This window comes from Melitaea cinxia, chromosome 16, assembly GCF_905220565.1.
Source record: "Melitaea cinxia chromosome 16, ilMelCinx1.1, whole genome shotgun sequence".
NCBI classification, from domain to species: Eukaryota; Metazoa; Arthropoda; class Insecta; order Lepidoptera; family Nymphalidae; genus Melitaea; species Melitaea cinxia.
Window position 1 is genome coordinate 7,171,209 of NC_059409.1, and position 20,046 is coordinate 7,191,254.

Sequence of the window (20,046 nt, forward strand, 5' to 3'; positions counted from 1 at the left end):
CGTTTTAACCCCAAAAGAGAGTTGATTTCTAAAGATACATTATTTGGACACCTCCTCACCATCAATAGAGCATAAATTTTAAATTTCAAGTCTCTTACTTTAAAAATAATCGGACATTCATACAAACTTCCAACCCCCGTTTTATCCCCTTAAGGGTCGAGTTACGTAAAATCCGTTCTTAACGGATGTCTACGCCCTATAAGGCACTTACCTTCCAAATTTCAAGTTTATAGCTGTTATAGTTTCGGAAATTTCGTGATGAGTGAGTCAACCTACCATCCCCCGTTTTAACCCCAAATGGGAGTTGATTTCTAAAGATACATTATTTGGATACCTTCTCGCCATTTATAGAGCATACATTTTAAATTTCAAGTTTCTTACTTCAAAAACATAGGACTTTCATACAAACTTGCAACCCCGTTTTACCCCCTTAGGGGTCGAGTTTCGTAAAATTCGTTCTTAGCGGATGTCTACGTCTTATAAGGAGCTTATCTGCCAAATTTCAAGTTTATAGCTGTTATAGTTTCGGAGATTTTGTGATGAGGAGGTCAACCTACCATCCCCCGTTTTAACCCCAAAAAGGAGTTGATTTCTAAAAATACATTATTTCGACACCTTCTCACCATCTAAAGAGCGTACATTTTAAATTTCAAGTCTCTTACTTCAAAAACATAGGACTTTCATACAAACTTCCAACCCCCGTTTTACCCCCTTAGGAGTCGAGTTTCGTAAAATCCGTTCTTAGCAGATGTCTACGTCCTATAAGGAGCCTACCTGCCAAATTTCAAGTTTGTAGGTATTATAGTTTCGGAGATTTCGTGATCACTGAGTCAACCTACCATCCCCCGTTTTAACCCCAAAAGGGGGTTGATTTCTAAAGATACAATTTTTGGACGCATTCTCATCATCTATACAGCATACATTTTAAATTTCAAGTTTCTTACTTCAAAAACATAGGACTTTCATACAAACTTGCAACCCCCGTTTTACCCCCTTAGGGGTCGAGTTTCGTAAAATCCGTTCTTAGCGGATGCCTACGTCTTATAAGGAGCCTACCTGCCAAATTTCAAGTTTGTACGTGTTATAGTTTCGGAGATTTCGTGATGAGTGAGTGACCTTTCGCTTTCATATATATTATAGATTATAGATTATAGATTATTTCCATGTATATTAAGAAAAAAATATTTAGCTATATCAGCCGGCTGTTACCAACAATACACGCATTAAATTGATTATCATAGGAACAAACGACCATATATGTATGTTATAAGATATTTATTATTTATTATTATTATTTTTTTTTTAATAAAATTTTCTCATCCAATTATGAGAATATTAAATATAATACACATGACGACGCAAATAAATTTAAAAAATACGACCTCCCATTTCTTTGAGTGCTTATTATATTATTTAGAAAGGCGTAACGTAATTTTAGGCAAATATAGTTCGATGTGTGACAAAATAAATCCTGAGTAGACGTGTTATGAGTTAAGCCTCGTCACATTCACCGTCTCATTCGGATATTTTTACAGACTTAACAACCAATGTAAGGAATATTTAGAGCATGTAGCGTTAGTAATAAGCTATGTCTTTTAATTTAAGACAGAGAAGAGTATAGATGAAATAGATATTTTCAATGCAAATATTAAAATATTTAAGACGATAAATATATCCTTTCAAAATAAATAAATAGATAATAAAGAAACGCTTCACACTCAACGGCCCCCAGTTCGATCATCTTGTGTCGGGGGTCCGGAAACAATAGAAACAATACACAAGCACAAACGCCCAAATTACAACAAATATATGTATGGCCAATACAAATGTTTGTCAAGTGCGGGGGTCGAGCTCGCGACCACTAGCGCAACAACCAGTTAAATGACCGTTACTAACACGTCGTCAATATTATTAAATATTTCATGTTTTGAATTTCAGTCATGGAGAGCAGTAGAAATAGAGCCAGAAACGACAATGCCTTCGCAAATTATAGAAGAAGAAGTTTGGGGTGATGACAGTTCCATTCAACCCAATAGACGTAGGAGACGAAAGCGAAAACGACGACCAAACCAACCGCAGGATGAAACTTCACCTCAAGAAGATTTCTTATATCGAGAAGCATCCCAAACTCATCAACAAGATACTGTAGAAATGCCAAGAAGACGCCGAAAGAAAGTGGAATATCAAGATTCTAGAGAACGTAATGGACCAAAACATTGGAGCGAAGAAGACTCGGAACGCCCTTTACGTAGAAGGGGTCAAAGAAGAAAAAGACCACCGGTACTAAGCGAATTTAACAGTTTCCAACAGTACGACAAACCAGACAGCAGAGAAGAAGTTATGCATGGCCAGGATACTGGAATCGATAGTTCTAGTGACCAAAATGATGCAAGAGAAGCGAATGAACATATAGGATCGGAAGTACCTGTTGATCAAAGCGAGCCACAATTCGTTGAAATTACAAGTCACGCAAAAAATGTTAACAATAAATTGCCAAATGAAAAAATACTAAAGAAAGACGATAGTTCTTTATCCGAGTTTTCATCTGAATTAATACAACCAGGAAAAACTGCAAATAAAAATATAATAACATCAAATCTAAGAGAGAAACCAAATATTAACGATAACAATGAGGAGTTACCAAAGGTAAAAAATAATTTTCTGTTTTTGATTTATCTATAATTCATTTGATTTGTTCATAATTAATTAGATTTAGATTTTACGGAACTAAAGTATAATTGAAATAAAAATTCTTGCTTAATATTATATTTTATGAAAAAGTAAACATATTGAAAAACGGTGTTTAAGACCAGAACTGAAGAGCAAGTTTTAAAGGATTCTAATTTGTATTACCAGGGTGTGAAGAAACTAGCGGTATTACATTTTTAATTACTTATTAAATCTGCTAATAAAATGTTTATAACGTCTAACAATTTAATATGACTAATGCCAGTATGTAAAATGTTCTGCTCAATTTTCAATACCTATATACAATTATAAAAAAGCGTTTTAAGCTAATATTCTTCTTGTCGAATATTTTGTTTTAATAATGCTCTATGCTTAATACTAACATTCATAACTTTAAATTATTTAAATTTAAAAACACACGTAGTTCTTTTATATTCTACTTTAGAAACAGTTTAATTGTTGAAATGTTGTAACAAAATAACAGTAATGTTTACAGTAAAAAGAAGTAAATTATGAATTTGTTTTTTAGGTAAAAGGAGCCATCGACCCCATAACTTTAAAAAATATACTTAAAAAATCAAATGGGAAGAGTTTGAGTGAAATACTACAACAAAACAATTTATCGTTGGCTGATCTACTTCATGGAGAAGAGAAAGCTATATCAATTCTGCAGAGAAAAGAGACTATGAATAATGATAACTCAAGTGATGATAATATTAAAAATAGTTTTGTTAAAAGTAATGTTACAACGACCGATTTAACAGATAATACTCATACAGAGAACATTAATTCAGAAAATCAAAAAAGGCCAATAAAAAAAATTTATAGAGACGAAAAACAAGATGTAGAGACAACAACAGATTGCTCTACAGACATTGAAGTTACTACTTTAAATGATAAAGAAAATTCTAAAGATACGGAATCCATCAGCACAGAACAATCAAATAATTTGCTATTAGTCGAAAGTACTACGAGAAACTACTTAAGACGTCGATTTCCCGCAGGTGCTCGAAGAAATTTGCGTTTGAGACCAGCATTAAACAATACTTATAAAGGGCAGTTGAGTAGAGATTTGATAACCTTAACATCATTAAAGTACAAAAACAGCAAAACTTTATCGAAGTCTAAGGAATGGAGGGAGGTATTACCTGAAATGACAAGGCGAGGTCAAAATTTGATAAAGAAAAATGTTGCGAGTAGCTCAGATGTTGCTGTAAAAATCATAACTACAAGTTCAATTCCTGAAGAAACAACTACAGAGAAAGTATTTGAAACTACAACAGATATATCTGACACATCTCTTAATACGGAAACAACTTTTTATGTGGACACTGGTAAAACAGAAAGTTTAAGTTCCAGTGACGTTGATGAACCAAATTTTAAGACTGAAAGGCAGCAGCCTACAACAACAATGACATATGAAGATTTGAAAGAAGATAAAGAAATCACCGTTGATAAGCCTAAAATTGTGCCTTTTCTAAAACACGTAGTAAATGCTTCGGATTTAAGGAGGCAAGCTTACAATAACAGATTAAAAAGAAAGCGTCTGAAGCAAAAGATTTCTACAACTGAGTTTCCTGAAGACCAAGGTATAAAAGATATCTATGGCACGTCTAATTTTGTTTCAGCTTCGGAATTTATTGCAAAGACACAGGTAAGAACAACAAAGTCAGATCCAGTTGACGATTATTCGACTTTGGAAGACTTCATTACTACAGAAGCTTCAAGAAGTACTAAGGTTGACAAAGCTAGTTCAACAAGACTTCCTCAAAGAACGAATAGGTTTACAGGATCCATGACAACTGTTTCTCCATTTACAACTGGAGAAACTGCTAAATATGAAATTGATGAAATTCTCCATGATAATCTTGGTAAGAATTATTGCCTTAAGTGTAAATCTTCTATAATATAAAAATGAGTCGCTGAATGTGTTGCTAAGCGCAAAACTCGAGAACGGTTGGACCGATTTCGCTAATTCTTTTTTTAAAATATTCCTTGAAGTACGAGGATGGTTCTTACGGAGAGAAAAATTCTAAAAAAAAATAATAATAAAATTAAAGAATCGACTGTTAGGCGATACGAAGTTCGCCGGGTCAGCTAGTAATTAATATTAATTAAAGGTCAAACATTATCGAACAGATATTGTAAAAGCACATTCCAGTTAATTCAGTAGATCTTAAAATAGTGTTATTTGTGACTCAATTAATTTAATTTGAAGCTATCATTCGTCTCTGACAAAACAAACAAACGTAGAATTAATAAAATTAAATGTATTAATCTAGATCTTCAATAAGCTCCAATATCCGTAGTTCATTATGTCAATACAGATTTATCAAGTATTTATAAAAAAATAGTAGTAAAAAGCTGGTTCCCACTCTTGATTTTGAAAAAAGGAATGATGATTGATATATTTTTTTTTAGCTAGCGCAAGACTTACAAAAATACTCAAAGAGAGGAATATGACATTAAGTGAGTTAGTGGAACACAGGGAAAGAGGATCCAGTCATGTTCATTTAGCAGATATATTTCATAATGCATCAAGAGAACCCAATCCACCAGAACCGTTTTTGTCTAAATCACTAATAGAACCGATATCTAAAGAAACATACCCTCTGAGAGCTCTACTAGAAGCGAATTCGTATGACTCTAAAACTACAACTATTGAACCTAATTTAAATGAAACGAATAATTTAAACATACCAGTAATAATGGATTTTGGCAACAATGTTAACGAAAACGGGGAAAATAATGGTATTATATCCCTATTTAATAATTTTAGTAGAGTAGACATTGCACGACAAAATGTAAATGATAAAGCTAAACAACTTGTAGAAGAAAAATCTAGTGAAAATATTTCAAAAACTGAAGCAGGAAGAGAGGGTCGTCTGTTTAAATCAGAAAAGGAATTAGTATCATGGAATGATTTAATAGCTTTAATGCAAAATAATAACCAAAGACAAAATATAGTAGATGAGAATGAATCAACAGAAGGTAAGTAAAAGTACGGATATCAATTATTGTCAATAAGAAGTTGATTTTCAATTTAAATGACTGTTTTATTGCAGATTTGACTATCTCTAATGCACTAAGAAGAAATCATATAGGAAAAGATATTGATAATGGTGGTGTAATGGTGTTAGAAGATCTACAAAGATTAAAAGACTTAGATAATAGGTTAAAATCAGATGAATTATTAGAGTTTAAATTGCACGAAAATATCGAACCAACAAAAATACCTAGTGTATTGGGGTCGACTTCAAATAGTAACACTAAATCAGTAACTGTAGCTACTGCAAGTATTATTGGTTTAGTACTGATTCTATTCTTACTTACTTACGCAATATTGAAATGGAAGCAACAGAATAAAATGTTCCAAAAGAAACACGCTAAGGAAGACGAATGTGTTCCAACACCAATTTTTGAAAATCGAAAAGGTCATAAAATTAACAGCAGTACTCGTAGTAAGAGTCCTATGATTGCTTCTTCAAATATATATGCAACTGATCCCATTGACACACGTGCGCGAAGTGAATCACCTGAATATATGTGGGATACTTTAAGAAAGCCATTTCAATAGATTATAGCAGCATTTTCCATATTAGTGACAAATAAACTTAAAACGAATTTAAAAATAATTCTTATTTATTACTAGTATTACTAATGACCTGATAACATGTATAGTAAAATTTTGACACAAATGTGAAGCAAAGTCTACTATCTATTTGTCTATTCGGATGTGAAAATTTGTTGTCAATTAGAATAATATATTTTTAGTATTGTATATAACTATTGCAATTTTAATTAGTCTTCAGTATTATGTGGCAAGTGCAATTGACTTTAATTTCTATGATAATTCTTGTAAGTTTTATGATTTAATTAATAAATAATAATTAAGACGAAATTTTGTTTAATTTAATAAGCAATGTCATGACTAACGTTTACCATTTTTTTGTTTTCTTTGTGAATTTATTGATTTATTTTATACAAACTGTAGCGACATCTATCGCGCAACATATGAACTAAGAACTGACGTATCCTACATTGCGATATTAAAGTTATCCGAAGATTGAAAATATATGCAAGAACCCGACAAAAACCGTCGGGGGGGGGGGGTACCCCACTAGACACAACACCTGTCTTGTCGGAGGATCCTCCCTTTTCTATGGTGGATGACGAACTTTACACCATGTTCCTCACTCCCCCAAAACTGGCGACCCCGACGTCATAAGTTGCCCAGACAATAACAATCACAAAAAAGAATAGTAAAAATTTGTTGCAATCATTCAGAAATTATGCATGTACACAGATTTCCGCAATTCATTTTCATTTACACAAAACAAGATATACTATACATACATACTACATGGCTACGGTACTAAAGAATATAGCCACCCCCTCTCTTCCCGTGGGTGTCGTATGAGGCGACTAAGGGATAACACAGTTCCGCTACCACCTTGGAACTTACAAAGCCGACCGGTTTCAGGAAACAAACCAACTGCTGGCTTTGAAATACACAGACCGAAGACGGGCAGCAGCGTCTCCGGTGTGACAAAGCCAGTACTATGATCACCAACCCGCCTGCCCAGCGTGGTGACTATGGGCAAAACACATGAGTTCACGTTATTTTTGGCGTAAACTTGTGGAGGCCTATGTCCAGCAGTGGACTATATAGGCTGTAATGATGATATACATATACAAAGCAGATAGATATGCATGTTTCTTCTATTTTATATTACAACCACATTTTGTAATTGTTGTTTTGTCAATGTGGATGAAGTGATTCATACAATATTCAAACAATTCCTAAATAAGATTAAAATGTTATCACATAAATTCTCTTACCGGTAATTTTCAAAGGTGAATATTTCCTGTAAATTCTTTAGAACAGGTATGTCTATAGTATGTATTTTATTGTAAAAGTAAGCATATTGTCTCGCAATACTCCTGTATAACTTTAATGATGATTCAAATGCAGGTGAAGGCTGAAATTAATAAATGAAATTTTAATAAATTATTATCAATGTAATAGTAAACCTATAAATATATAGTCTGTGTTGAATGAATACTTTACCCGTAGCTCAGCTAACTCGTCTGATGTAAAATATAATACTGTAGGATATTTCTCAGGTAAAAAGTCTATATATGGTTTCCAAAAGGAATCTGAAACATTAGAATAGGTTTTTGCAAGTATAAAATAATAATATAACTACAATTTATTTAATTAAAAAAAAAATTCAAATAAGACTTAAAATATTCAAATTTTCAAAAAATGAACTTAATTAAGAAATTATGTAAATAATATATGTACACTTATTAATTTGAATTATAAATTTATCATTTGTATTTTGTTACTGTAAAATTGTATAGTTTAGTAACTCACATTACCTGGATTACTTTTTTCAAGTAGTAAAAACAAAGCTAAAGTAATATTTGGCATATTTTGTAAAAGAGGATCAATATCAATAAATGCAGACAGATCTGACTCTTTTGCGTTTTTTTCACTCATCATTAGTTTACTGGGAATGGTCAGTATTAGTGATCCTTCTCCAAATTCTTTGGTTGCTTTCAAACCAAGCTCATAGCCATCAAAATCAGAAATAGCAACACCTGAAATGATAGAACTATGATGTGAATTAATTCTAATATTAAAATAAAATGTGAAAGTTTAGACAGTAATTATGAACACAAAGAATATATGCATGAATATAATCATTACCTTCAAACTGTGCTCCATTTTCTTCTAACCATTTAACATACTTTTCTAAATTTGATTTTCTCTGACTTTTTTCAATTTTTGTCATTGGCGTTTCAATGTTTACAATATCTTTAATTAGTCCTTCGATTTGTAAATGGTGCTCCCAACTCTTGGAAACAGTACCTGTAGCTTGAAATATGCTTGTTAATTTAAGTACTTTATCAACTAAATTTGAAAGTTCTTTTCTCTTTTGTTGAATAAATTTGTTTCCTTCCTTTGAATTTCGTTTCTTCGAAGTTTGTTTAGATTGAAGTTTTCGACCCATATTTCTTCAATTTTATTTACAATTTAAGTTCCAGAAGACACTCACAATTAGTTAAACCAAGTCTGAATAAATCTGAATTGGAAACGTGGGAAAATGAATTAAACTAAAAATAGTAAATTTCTATGAAAAATGACACTACGTCAACTTTGACAATTTAAAAACTAACATGAAATAGGTTGTGATAAAATAATCGATTTTATTTAAATCGATTATTTTTTTCTCATAATCGATTTAAATAAAATCGATTATTTTTTTCTCATAATCGATTTTAAATCGGTTATTTAAATTACGCGTTTAAATCGATTTTTAACCTACTTCCAAAAAAGGAGGAGGTTCTCAATTCGACTATATTTTTTTTATGTATGTTACATCAGAACTTTTGACCGTGTGGACCGATTTCGACAATTTTTTTTTTAATCGAAAGGTGTTGTGTGTCAATTGGTCCCATTTAAATTTATTTGAGATCTAACAACTACTTTTCGAGTTATATCTAATAATGCGTTTTTACTTAACGCTTTTTTCGTCGACCTACGTTGTATATAACCTACCGCATAAGTTTCTACTGGATGTACCGATTTTGATAATTCTTTTTTTGTTGGAAAGGAGGTATCCCAAGTTTAATACTATGATAAGAAAACCAGGATCTGATGATGGGATCCCAGAGAAATCGAGGGAACTTCTTGAAAATCCGCAATAACTTTTTACTGGGTGTACCGATATTAATAATTTTTAATTTAATCGAAAGCTGATGTTTGTCATGTGGTCACATATAAATTTTATTGAGATCTGATAACTACTTTTTGAGTAATCTTTGATAACGCGTAGTTACTTGACCATTTTTTTCGTCGATCTACGTTGTATTACTCGTCGATGTAATTAAAGTCGGTTTTTTTTCGTTTGCGAGCAAACACAATTATTTAAAGTAAAACTTCTTTACGCACGCTTGACTTGGGGAGTAAGCTGGTGAATGCGTGACGAGAGTGTTAGAAATAGGAAGAGTGTGATTGGGTGAGGAGAACGGAAGTTGAAAGGGAAATACCTATAAATTATTAAAGATAGAAAGAGAGAGAGAGAGAGAGAGAATTTACGTAATGATTTATGCACAATCATCAAATTATAATATCGATTGAAAATAAATAATTTAAAAATTTACTTTTTCATCTAAGTTTAAACTTTATTGGATAATTGGTACTACTTAGTAAACAAAATTCTTTGGTACTTCCTAAATTCCTAAGAAGCTGAAATTCATCATATAAGCTAATAACAAAGTTGTACTCTTGGTACACAAACAACAAAAAAAAATCTTATAACTTTGAACTTTAACCTCCAACCTCTTAAATAAGGGTCTAGAAATTGATCCGACTGCTTACTATCCCAGTCGGGCTACTCCACATTTTTTTCGAAATTTTCTGCTGTCGTTCGGTTTTCCCGCAAAAACTTACTCTCATGCTATAAATCTAAAAATTGTACAAGCACACAGACTTCTTATAACTAATTAAAAAAAATGTGTTAATATAGTGGATGAATTTTCACCTCACACTCATGTGAGAGTAGTTCTATAGATTCGTCAGTCTTAGGATGTTTTTTTTTTTTCAATTATGTAAATCGTATATTGTTTTAAATGTATATCGAAAATTTTCTTTAGCTCGTATATATGTTGAACAATGAAATAAAGATATAAGTGAAGATAAGATATATATCGATAAGATTACATTTTCTTCCTTTAGCAGACTAAAGTAAAAAGGAGTATCTTAGTATCTGTACTCACAAGAGAAATTATTTAATTTTGTGCACTGCCGATCTTGAAATGTTTTCAAAGGTCAATTATGTTGATAAATTTTACATATGTTCATACATATTTTCTCCAAAAATTGTTAGATCTTTTGCAAAAGCAATGAAAACAAGACCGAAAGTTTAAGCCGATTCTTTTTTCCAGGCTATCTGCAAAGTTTTATTAAATACCTAGATAGACCTATGATATTTGTAGCATGTTATAATTAAAACTAATTGAAAGAAAGTATAGGTGTCCCTGGAGCGACTGTATAACATAATTTTTATTTTATTTTATTTGGGAACCTTCACCTAACATTAACAATAGTGTTGTGTTGGACAAGAAAAAAATTAAATGATTAAATAATCTATACATCTATCTATAATCTATCTATAATATATATAAACGCGAAAGGTCATTCATCACGAAATCTCCGAAACTATAACACCTACAAACTTGAAATTTGGCAGGAAATTTGGCTCCTTATAGGAATTAGACATCCGCTAAGAACGGATTTTACGAAACTCAACCCCTAAGGGGGTAAAATGGGGGTTGGAAGTTTGTATGAGAGTCCCATGTTTTTGACGTAAGAGACTTGAAATTTAAAATGTATGCTCTATAGATGACGAAAAGGTGTTCAAATAATATATCTTTAGAAATTAACTCCCTTTTGGGGTTAAAACGGGGAATGGTAGGTTGACCCACTCATCTCGAAATCTCCGAAACTATAACAGCTATAAACTTGAAATTTGGTAGAGTGTAGACATCCGCTTAGAACGGATTTTACGATACTAGATCCCTAAGGGGATAAAATGGGGGTTGAAAATTTGTATGAAAGTCCTATGTTTTTGAAGTAAGAGACTTGAAATTTAAAATGTATGCTCTATAGATGGTGAGAAGGTGTCCAAATAATGCTTCTATATATATAAAAGAGAAAGGTCACTGACTCACTCATCACGAGAACTCAAAAACCGCTGGATGGTCCATCCATCCAGGATGGACAAAGATAAAATTTGGCAGGGAGGTAGATTATAGTTAGTAAATGTCCGCTAAGAACGGATTTTACGAAACTCGATCCCTAAGAGGATAAAATGGGGGTTGAAAATTTGTATGAAAGTCCCATGTTTTTGAAGTAAGAGACTTGAAATTTAAAATGTATGCTCTATAGATGGTGAGAAGGTGTCCAAATAATGCTTCTATATATATAAAAGAGAAAGGTCACTGACTCACTCATCACTAGAACTCAAAAACCGATGGATGGTCCATCCATCCAGGATGGACAAAGATAAAATTTGGCAGGGAGGTAGATTATAGTTAGTAAATGTCCGCTAAGAACGGATTTTGCAATATTTCACCACATAAGGGGGGTTTAATTTGGGGTTGATAGTTTATTTAAAACAAACAGCAGCTATAAGTTCGCCTGACAGGTTATTTATACTCCAGCCTGAAAATAAAACTAAAGGTGTTGTGTATAGAGAGGTTTTATAAAAAAAACTACTAATTTATACTAAATTGTGCCTTTTTAAGTTACTCAGTGTGATAAACATTTCAGGTGACTGAAATAAAAAAAAAATTTGCGTTAAACATCTTAATAGTAATGCATATCTTCATAACCACGCGGACGTAGTCGCGGGCGACAGTTAGTGTATTATAAAACAAAGTCCCCCAAAAGTGTTTGTGATCGATTCCCTCAAAATCTACTGAACGGATTTTCATGCGGTTTCGCCAATTGAGAGAGGGCAAGAGCAATTCAAGAGGAAGGTTTACGGAACGGCTAAGCCGATTTTGATGAGGGTTTCACTGGTAGTTTGCCGGAAAAAGTTTGTGACACACTGATTTCAACGCGGGCGAAGCCGCGGGCACAGCTAGTAATATATATAAAAGCGAAAGGTCATTCATCACGAAATCTCTGAAACTATAACACCTAGAAACTTGAAATTTGACAAATAGGTTCCTTATAGAGCGTAGACATCCGCCAAGAACGGATTTTACGAAACTCGACCCCTAAGAGGATTAAACAGGGGTTGAAAGTTTTTATGAAAGTTTGACTCATTCATCACGAAATCTCCGAAACTTTAACACTTACAAGCTTGAAATTTGGCAAATAGGCTCCTTATAGGGCGTAGACATCCGCTAAGAACGGATTTTATGAAACTCAATCCTTAAGGGGGTAAAACGGGGGTTGGAAGTTTGTATGAAAGTCCTATGTTTTTAAAGTAAGAGACTTGAAATATAAAATGTATGCTCTATAGATGGTGAGAAGGTGTCTAAATAATGTATATTTAGAAATCAAATCCCTTTTGGGGTTAAAACGGGGGATGGTAGTTTGACTCATTCATCACGAAATCTCCGAAACTTTAACACTTACAAGCTTGAAATTTGGCAGATAGGCTCCTTATAGGGCTAAAACAGCCGCTAAGAATGGATTTTACAAATCTCGACCCTTAAGGGGGTAAAACGGGGGTTGGTAGTTTGTATGAAAGTCCTATGGTTTTGAAGTAAGAGACTTGAAATTTAAAATGTATGCTCTATAGATGATGAAAATGTATCCAAGTAATGTATCTTTAGAAATCAACTCCCTTCTGGGGTTAAAACGGGGGATGGTAGGTTGACCCACTCATCACGAAATCTCCGAAACTATAACAGCAATAAACTTGAAATTTGGCAGATAGGTTTCTTATAAAGTGTAAACATCCGCTAAGAACGGATTTTACAATACTCGATCCCTAAGGGGATTAAACGGGGGTTGGAAGTTTTATGAAAGTCCTATGTTTTTGAAGTAAATGACTTGAAATATAAAATGTATATACGTATATATAGATGGTGAGGTGGTGTCCAAATAATGCATCGTATATAAAAAAGAAAGGTCACTGACTAACTCCTCATGAGAACTCAAAAAACCCTGGAGGGTCCATCCATCCAGAATGAACCCTCCAGCCATTATAGTTAGTAGACGTCCGCTAAGAACGGATTTTGCGATATTCCACCACTAAGGGGGGTTTAATTGGGGTTAACATATTTGTATGAAACATATACAGCAGCTATAAGTTCGCCTGATAGGTTATTTATACTACAGCCTGAAAATAAAGCTAAGAATGTGGTGTATAGAGAGGTTTTATAAAAACAACTATTAAATTATACTAAATTGTGCCTTTTAAAAAGTTACTCAGTGTGATAAGCATTTGACTGAAATAAAAAAATAATTTGCGTTAAACATCTTAATAGTAATGCATATCTTTTTAGCCACGCGGATGTAGTCGCGGACAACAGTTAGTGTATTATAAAACAAAGTCCCCAAAAGTGTATGTGATCGATTCCCTCAAAATCTACTAAACGGATTTTCATGCGGTTCAAGAGGAAGGTTTACGGAACGGCTAAGCCGATTTTGGTGAGATTTTCACTGGAAGTTTGACGGGGAAACTTTGTAACACACTGATTTCAACGCGGGCGAAGCCGCGGGCACAGCTAGTAATTATATAAAAGCGAAAGGTCACTCATCACGAAATCTCCGAAACTATAACACCTACAAACTTGAACTTTGGCAGGTAGACTCCTTATAGGACGTCGACATCCGCTAAGAACGAATTTTACGAAACTCGACCCTTAAGGGGGTAAAACGGGGGTTGGAAGTTTGTATGAAAGTCCTATGTTTTATATGTCCTATTTTTATTTAATTTCCATTTGTTTTCTAAAAATACATTATTTGGACACCTTTTCACCATCTATAGAGTATAAATTTCAAATTTCAAGTCTCTTACTTTAAAAACATAGGACTTTCATACAAACTTCCAACCCCCGTTTTACCCCCTTAGGGGTCGAGTATCGTAAAATTCCTTCTTAGCGGATGTCTACGTCCTATAAGAAACCTACCTGCCAATCATTACAGCTTATACAGTCCACTGCTGGACACAGGCCTCCACAAGTTCTGTTCTTATTCTGTTCTATTCTATTCTATTCTGTTCTGTTCTGTTCTGTTCTGTTATTATTTATATATTTATTTATATAATTATTTTTTTGTTGGAAAGGGGATATTCCTAGTTTGGTACCATGATAAGGAAACCAGGATCTGATGATGCAATCCCAGAGAAATCGAGGAAAACTCTTGAAAATCCGCAATAACTTTTTACTGGGTGTACCGATTTTGATAATTTTTAATTTAATCAAAAGCTGATTGATGTTTATCATGTGGTCATATTTAAATTTTATCGAGATCTGATAACTACTTTTTGAGTAATCCTTGATAACGCGTAGTTACTTGACTATTTTTTCGTCGATCTACGTTGTATTACTCTTCGATGTAATTGAAGTCGGTTTTTTTTTTCGTCTGCGAGCAAACACAATTATTTGTAAAATAAAACAACTTTGTACCTCGAAATTGTTATATTTAAGGTTACAAATGGAGAGTGGCATCTAAATTTTTATCTGGCAATGGCAGTGGTGCACCGACTTGGCAAACGTGTAGTCAGTTCCACGAAAAGTTATTTGAAATCGCCCCAATTCTCATCCGAAGTATTGCCCTCTACATTCATTACACGGTATTTATTGTGATCGATTGAATTTTAAAGGAGATTACATAGTTGATTCATTACGTTTATTTAAATTATGGATGATATAAATATATCTAGGTATTGGTTAATTTTGTTAATTTCTTTCTTTAATATTACAAACTTAAAAAATATTATTAATTTAATTATTTGAAACTGTTTACATCAGGAGTCCACAGAGTATGTGTTTTATTGTATAAATCATAATAAAGTTTATATCATATAAAAATCTAGCTACATATAGGGGCATTGCAGTACCTTAGCAGTCAAGTTGAAAAAAATGTGTAAAGTGAGAATTAGAATATTTTTAATTGTAGATATATAGTTAGAAAAAATCTACAATTTTAATTATACTTTACGAAAACGAAAATGATGAATAGCTACAATTTTTTTATCAATTTGATTGCATGAGTTGATGTTGTTTTTTATCGCTTAGATTACTACTTGTAAAAATATGAAGAAGAAAACGTTTTTTATTGTAAAAAACTGATTATCATTTTATTTTTTAACATTGTATAAAAGTAAAACTTCTATAGGAATATAAAATGCCGTTTTTATTTTACAGTTATACTAGCTGACCCCGCAAACTTTGTTTTGCCATATATGTTATTATCTCCCTTAATCCCCCCCCCCCCCTTATGACTTAGGGATATGAAAAATAGATGTTGGCCGATTCTCACACCTACCTGATATGCAAACCAAAATTTCATAAAAATCGGTTTAGCCGTTTCGGAGAAATATGTTTACTAACTTTGTGACGCGAGAATTTTATAAGACTAGCTGACCCCGCAAACGTTGTTTTGCCATATATGTTATTAACCCCCATCCTTCCCCTTATAAATTAGGGGTATGAACAATAGATGTTGGCCGATTCTCACACCTACCTGCAAACAAAATTTCATAAAAATCAGTCCAGCCGTTTCGGAAGACTATGTTAATTAACATTGTGACACGAGAATTTTATATATAAGATTTATAAGTCTAGGCGGTGGCCTAGTCGTTATGATTCAACTTAAAAAAAAAATAAAAAAAAAATTTGCAGCCGTTTTCGTCTTTGGCTCTTTGGTAATAGTATTTTTAAGTACATAGGTACTTGTAAAAAGTTTGTTAATAAAGTAAAATAGACAGAAGTTCCATTACTAGAAACATGTACTTTTTAAGTCTATAAGGTCAAACAGCAAGCTTTCATAAAAACATAGATTATAAATCTATCAGTCAAATTATTTCCAAAATGCTTATAATTATAAACTAATAGGCCTCATTATAAATTTTTATACGTGAATATTTAATTTCGATGACTTTTAAATCACACATATTTTTAAAATATGGTTTTAATACTTGATTGACTTAATAATTACAATTGTGTTTGCTCGCAAACGAAAAAACCCGACTTCAATTACAACGACAAGTAATACAACGTAAGTAGACGAAAAAAAATTATCAAACGCTCGCCTCGATATCTCTGGGATTCCATCATCAGATCCTGGTTTCCTTATCATGATATCACACCTAGGATATCTCCTTTCCAACAAAAAAAGAATTATCAAAATCGGTGAAGCGACAAAGTTATCCCCGAACATACATAAATATATATACCGTATATATCTATATATATACGGTCGAATTGAGTCACCTCCTCCTATTTGAAGTCGGTTGAGAAAACACTATTTACAACGGTCTATAACTTTATTCGAAAAGCGCTATGGTGCTATAGAGTGTTCGTGTGAAAATAGTCACTCAGCTCAGCCATTCCTATCTGAAGGACTTACTTTAACTAGTCAATATGCGTTGTAGCTTCGATTTATTTAGTCAAGTTGCCTGGTTACAATGAGTGCCAACGTTGAGTCACTATTTTTTTACTTGAACAGACTAGAAAAATGACGCGGTCTATTGATTATGCCCCATAAACATCAAAAGAGAGCAAAAATATAGAAACATTCGGCTTTCCGGAACATTGTTCAAATTAATGAAGAAGATGATTTTGCAGTGTAAACAACACATAACCTTGATATTATTAAACAACTTGTTTTGCTACCCGGTCCATGTTTAAAATGCTTAATACTTTAGTGTTTTTAAAGTATGTATTTTTATTTAAAAACATTTATTACGTTTTGTTTGTAGCCTGCTGCGCAGCTTATATTCAATAATATATTTTCCAAACAAAAATAAAAAGGTTTTGTTTATCATTTATATACTCCGTGTTTGTATAGCATACCTTTAAGTAGAAAATATTTTATATATTTTTGCATGTCACAATATTTTGTTAACAAAAATATGTTTAATTTGTATAATTTAATATGCTGTAATGGATATTACATTTATTTGTAGGACATTATCCTTAATGCTTAATGGAAGTTTTAAATTTAATTTAGTTTTTAAGATTCTTAATTAAAACTGTTACTACCAAGAATAGTAAAGAAAAAAATATATAGAGTGGATTAGTCCTGGAATATAATGAAATAAATAAGATTATTCATATTTGCCGTACATCAATAGCTTAATGATCATATTATTAATAAATTCAAGAATGTTCAAGGAAAATACTGTAGAGATTTTAGATACGTACCTATTTGGTAACAAGATCCTTATCGACTTTTTCAAAAAGTATTCGCTTAGTTATGAAAGTGAAGCGAAAATGTTAATTACGTAATTAATTTCTTATACAGGTAGCTTCGTGATTCAAGCGCCATTTTAGTAATCTATTGACTGTGTGAAGCTTGTGTTTTTAAAATAACAATAAAATTATTTAATAATTTTGATGAATCTGGAAGTTGTTGGTATATGTTATATATGTATATGGTATATAACATCTAAAGTGTACATTGCATTTATGCTTGACATTTATACTTGCATATTAGTTACAAGAGCGTATGATATTGCTCTAAATGCCATCTATACGCATAATCATAGGTTTTAACTAAAATTGAACAGCTGCGTAAGTATATAGTAGAAATTAGTTCCTATCTAATACAAATTCCTAAGCGACACGCCTTTCATTATGAAGTCAGCGCTAGGCCTAGGTAACTTAGACATAGAGTAACTAGGACTTGTAAATAATTACAAAAGATATATATTTAAGTAATCTCTAAGGTTCAAAGCTCTACATAACATATTAAATTTAATACTTAAATTTATAGTATTCTAGAGCACCCGGCAGACGCTGTCTTCTCGGTATAGCAGCTACGAAATTTGATAGCTCTCATAGCGACAGCAGAGCCACCTTCCGGGCCCAATTATGTTTTCAAAACATATTCTAAACAGCATTCTAATTTTGAATTGATATAATCTAAATTGATAAATTATACAAATAAAAATGAATCATTGTAATACTATATTATTATGTATATACCTATATAAATATACTTGTATACCTTTCGAGCGACTGCACCAAATGGGACAATCCTTGTAACCATTATCGTCAGGGCAGGGTTTGTATAGCAGCCCAACTGGATACCTCAATCTTATAAAAGATCACAGCTCAAGAGTACTGCTCTCAAGTATTGGTGTGTTCTTGTGGTGAGTAAGATAAGGTAGAGTACTTTGTGGGGGCCGGAGGATGGTCGGCAATGCGCCAGCAATGGTTCTGGTACTGCAGGTGTCTATAAACTACGGTATTTGCTTACTATCATGTGAAACTGTACACTTGTTTGCCAGCTTTGAAGTATAAAAAATTCTTTTTGATAACTTATAATCCATTTTTTGTGAATCAAACTTAGTCATGCATGGTAAAACAAAATAAAGTCATCAATAAATATAATGTTATTGCACACCTTCAAATTATTTAGATAGATTTATTAGATACATTCTATTGTATTTTGGACGGATATGTAATGTATCAGAAAATAACAAGACAATTTAAAAGCTCATTATGAATCTTAAGAAGATCAAAAATAATTTAAAAGACACGTGTATATAATTATTAAACATACTAACAGGAGAAAAATATCAAAATAATATTTAAGATAGTAACGAGGACGTGGTATGATAATGTATGTATTGATAATAATTTATTATTTATTGTGCTCGAAACATATAAAAAAAGAACAATATCACAGTGAGGTATCGGATTTTAAGAAAAATTGTAACCGAAAATAGCAATTCAAATTACATCTTATGACGCTAAATACTTTAAACGCCTGAAATAAATTAAGGACATATACATTTTTTTTTGTTTAAAAAATAACTTTAAAAGATTATTTTAAATTGTTGTTAATCTATGTGAAGGTTTCGCCGACACTCGTACACAGTACCGTTCAACATTTAAGCTGATTGAGAATTCTATTAAAGGCTATGAGCTCAGCCGTCGTGGAATACATTAGCGATGCGTGAACTTTATGCTAAGCTTCGAGTCTCGCCTTACGCCTGGCTGTTCGCAACTTAATTTTTTTAGAAATAATACTATACTTTGCTTACATTAAGAAAATAGTAACTGTCAACTGTAACTGTCAATAGTAACTGTTTCGCGGTCACAAAATTTATCCAACCCCTTTGACCAATTAAAACGTAGTAAATTAAAAAGCCTGTCTGAAGGGCTTAGTCCAACTCAATCAATCAATCAAGTCAATTTGAACACGGCGCTGTTACTTAGTAGGAATAGGTCAAGTGGCGTATTTATATCTATATTCTTTGTTAAATTGTCTCGAGTATAAAACAAAAATAATTTATCATCTAAGCTTGGTGATTAGCAATGTCAATATTTTCTTAACGCGATTGGACTATATAGTCTAGACTTTTTTTTAACGCGAATAGACTATATAAGTTAGGCTTGCTTCCTTGTGATGGTTGAAAACTTTTGATTTATAGAGGTCGTTAAAAATGAATTGTTATTAATATTTTAATGTTCTTCGAATATCATATACATATATATTTTAAAATGTAACTTCACATACAAAATACACGAAATCGAAGGAATATAAAGTTTATTTTACGTTATAATTACTTTTTTTTTTTTTTGATATCGCAGGGTAACCCATTTACGGGTGATATCCAGGATGCTCGGGTAGGCATTCCTAGACCGTATGTC

General features: G+C 32.4%; 1 protein-coding gene across 1 annotated transcript in view; it reads right to left on the reverse strand.

The window, feature by feature from the left end:
- LOC123661111 (actin-histidine N-methyltransferase) overlaps positions 1 to 8,870 on the reverse strand; it is a 34,540-nt gene extending 25,670 nt beyond the window's left edge. Inside the window, exons 1-4 of the mRNA XM_045596108.1 lie at positions 8,405 to 8,870; positions 8,074 to 8,295; positions 7,760 to 7,848; positions 7,531 to 7,670 (exon numbers count right to left, since the gene is read on the reverse strand). Of these exons, the coding sequence (XP_045452064.1) occupies positions 7,531 to 7,670; positions 7,760 to 7,848; positions 8,074 to 8,295; positions 8,405 to 8,708 (755 nt within the window). The 5' untranslated portion in view covers positions 8,709 to 8,870. The remainder of the gene's footprint in view (positions 1 to 7,530; positions 7,671 to 7,759; positions 7,849 to 8,073; positions 8,296 to 8,404) is intronic.
- Positions 8,871 to 20,046: the final 11,176 nt, after the last annotated feature.